At 38.6% G+C, this 3241-nt stretch overlaps 1 protein-coding gene across 1 annotated transcript; it reads left to right on the plus strand.

Moving 5' to 3' along the window:
- The first annotated feature begins 319 nt into the window (after window positions 1–319).
- Window positions 320–3241, plus strand: LOC136200505 (probable beta-1,4-xylosyltransferase IRX14H). The gene is made up of 3 exons (XM_065990880.1): window positions 320–678; window positions 2213–2668; window positions 2876–3241. Exons 1-3 carry the CDS (start codon window positions 320–322, stop codon window positions 3087–3089), a joined length of 1029 nt encoding a protein of 342 aa, XP_065846952.1. The 3' UTR covers window positions 3090–3241.

A 3241-nucleotide genomic window follows, 5' to 3' on the forward strand; every position in this document is an offset into this window, starting at 1 on the left:
CGTGCTTGGGGATGTCATGATGTGGGAAATTTCGGAGCAACTTTCGAAACCTAGCCCAAGCTGAGTGAAGGGCCTCGTATTCAATTTGCCTAAAGGAAGTGATATCATTTCTCAACTTAACCGTCTTGGATGGCGGGAAGTAGTAGGAAAGGAACTCCTTCTCAAGCTTCTCCCATGATGTAATTGATCCCGCCTCCAACGAGTGCAACCATTCCAGCGCTTGACCTGTCAAAGAGAAAGGAAAAAGCTTTAGACGTACGGCTTCAACCGGAACACCATTTTACCGAGAAGTATCGACACACATTAGAAATTTATCGAGATGTTCATTGGGGTTCTCATGAAGTTCTCCTCCAAATTGACCGAGTTGTTAGATCAATTAGATTATGCTCATCTTAATCTCATAGGTGTTGGCCGGAATGGTGGGAGCAACGATTCCATTGCGATTTTGGGGCCTATGCGGAGCAAGGATCTCCATTATTGTTCTTGTGTCATTACCTCCTCCAGTTCGGATGTTGTTCACGGGTTGGACGGGTGGTCTTTGGTTTGCCTCGGGTTGGTTGGCTTTGTTGTTGAAATTGGCCATCTTTTCTCTTCGGATCCTACAAAGAGTACGTTCAATTTCAAGATCAATAGGAACGAGAGTACCACTTCGAGATTGGGTGTGCATAAACTAAAGAAGTAAATAAAGAAAATATGAACAAGAAAGAATATTGTTAGTAAAATTGTATATAAACAATTTATACAAAAAGAATGCTTAGACTAATAATAAAACGTTTTGGTCTAATATTGCAAGAAAATATAAATCCCCGGCAACGGCGCCAAAAACTTGATAGTTATAATCTAGTAGTGCGGTAAAATATTATGATAAGTGTTATGGTTATAGATATGATCTTTCTATGTGCTTTCAAACTCTACTAGACGCTACTACGTAGGGGCAAGTGTACCTCGTCGTATCAAGTAATAATCCGGTTAAGACCGGGTATCGAATCCACAGGATTTATATCTACAAGTATTAAACTACTCGGTTCTACACGTTATCTAAGCGGTGAATACTTTAGCTTGGGTTGGGTGACAACTACAAACTACTCCTAAACTACGGTGAAACAGACTCATGTAATTCAAACTCTTAATGAAGTGCTACGGGAGATGATAAGTTATAACATATGATAAATAACTCAAAATGTATTACGATTAATATTTTACTCTTGCAAAGACGATTATTTATAGACCGAACAACTCTGTGAGGTTCTAGGGTCGTTATTTCCTCTTAAGGCGACTCTAATTCTTAGGATCAGAAACTAGGGCCCGTAAGTTCCGTGGCTTCTCAATTCCTACGGTTTCCTGCTTGTCAACTCCGGTAAGGCAACACCTATGTGAATCCTAATAGATTTCAGAGCTCGTAAGCGACCTACACAATAATCAATTATAATTATCAAAGTAAGCAATAAATACCAACACATATAGAGGAAATGAAATCGTAAATCATATATTATAAATGTGGAATGTATAAAAGTGGAATACAACCAAGCATAGTACATAGGAAGAGTACAAGCTAGTTAACAAGCAGAAAGGAATAAGCACTAGTATAGAAATGGCTTTTAACTACGTCTTATTAGCCACGGTTTTATTATTAACCGTAGTTAAAGGTTATTGGAATCGGTTGTTTGAAACAACCGACACTAATGATGTCTTATTGGCCACGGTCAATATACAAAACCGACCTTAATAACCTTCATTTTTATTTCTGTGTTTAATTAAGAGTTATTAGCGTCGGTTTTGTAATTGACCGTGGCTAATAAAGCATAATTGGAGTCGGTTGTTTCAAACAACCGACTCCAATGAGTCATTATTAGGTTCGACCGTTTACATAGCCGATCCTAATATCCTTTTTCCTTTTTACCAAATTCGCAGATCTAAGAAAACTCATTCGCGTGTTTTGAATTCTTTTCCTAATTCCTAGACCTAAGAAGATCTTCATCTCAAAATCTTCCTACCAAGGTCTCACCATTCCAAGACTTTTACTCTTCTAAAAACTCAGCGAGGGTCACAAAATTGTGTCAATAGTCCAACTGGTTATTTTAGAAGAAAGCATAATCCCGGGATTCAAGAAGACGATACTAAATTTTCACAGGTTCAAAACATAATTTTTTCTGGTTTCTTGTTGAAAGTAAGATACATAATCTAATTATGCAATTAGTTCTTAATTTCGAAGTGTTCCTTCAAATCTTGTTGATAACAGTCCACTCTTTGTAATTGAGAGAAGAGTTAGCTCTAGAGTTGTTGTCGACCGTCATAGAATCCGGATCCGGCCGTGGCCTCATCCTAACACCAACGAGGTTATGAGAGCGCATCAGATAATCGGGAGGGTGCAGAGAGAACAAAGGATTCAGTTTGGAGTGAAGACTCCTAAGACTATTATCGCAATCACACCGACTTATGTGCGAACTTTCCAAATGCTGCATTTGACCGGTGTTATGCACTCACTCTTGCTTGTCCTTTACGACCTTATTTGGATTGTGGTGGAAGCCGGTGGCATCACTAACGAAACTATGTCCATCATCACGAAATCGGCACTCAAGACTATCCATATTGGATTTAAAGAGAGAATGTCGAATTCCTGGGAGGGAGGCCATAAATTGGAGGCCAAAATGCGGCTTGCTGCTTTGAGGTACCACTTTTTTTCTTTTTTGCTTGATTAGTTCGATGCTTAGATGTGGCCTTTTGCTTCTCCGTCTAGTATTTTGAATGTTAAAGTGAAGTAAATTTTAAGTCGGCCAATTTTAAATTGAATTACGGAGAAGTAGGGAATTAGACCGTTTTACTTGTTATTAGAGTGTGAACTGATGCGGTTAGATTTGTTTCTGTGGTGGAGCAGAGTTGTGAGAGAGAAGAAGCTGGATGGGTTAGTGTTGTTTGCAGATGAGAATATAGAAATTCCTCTGTCTCTTTTGAAGGATCCGTCAATGGTGGAGCCTTTAGAAAGCTGTGAGCGGCAAGTTATGCTTTGGTGGCTCCGTGTTGAAGCCCGAAGTGATAGCAAATTTCCTCCTGGATATGTTTTTCATCCTTCACCTTTACTACTATTCTAGTGTTCTTATGGTACAATTTTGATCTATGAAAATCATTTGATTTTATTTACTTTGCCATTGCATATTTGATTGTCGATTACATTTTATTTATAGGAATTGATGGATTTTTGGGTTCTAGAAAGTTGCACAGGAATACCTTTGAGTGAACCTAA

Source organism: Euphorbia lathyris, chromosome 7, assembly GCF_963576675.1.
Source record: "Euphorbia lathyris chromosome 7, ddEupLath1.1, whole genome shotgun sequence".
In the NCBI taxonomy this organism is placed as follows: domain Eukaryota; kingdom Viridiplantae; phylum Streptophyta; class Magnoliopsida; order Malpighiales; family Euphorbiaceae; genus Euphorbia; species Euphorbia lathyris.

Excerpts from the sequence above, each read along its gene's own strand:
- LOC136200505 (XM_065990880.1), top strand. The coding sequence starts at position 320 with ATGTTCATTGGGGTTCTCATGAAGTTCTCCTCCAAATTGACCGAGTTG. Across the intron at positions 679-2,212 it reads GGTGTGCATAAACTAAAGAA|TGTTCCTTCAAATCTTGTTG; the intron begins GTAAATAAAGAA and ends TTAATTTCGAAG. Across the intron at positions 2,669-2,875 it reads ATGCGGCTTGCTGCTTTGAG|AGTTGTGAGAGAGAAGAAGC; the intron begins GTACCACTTTTT and ends GTGGTGGAGCAG.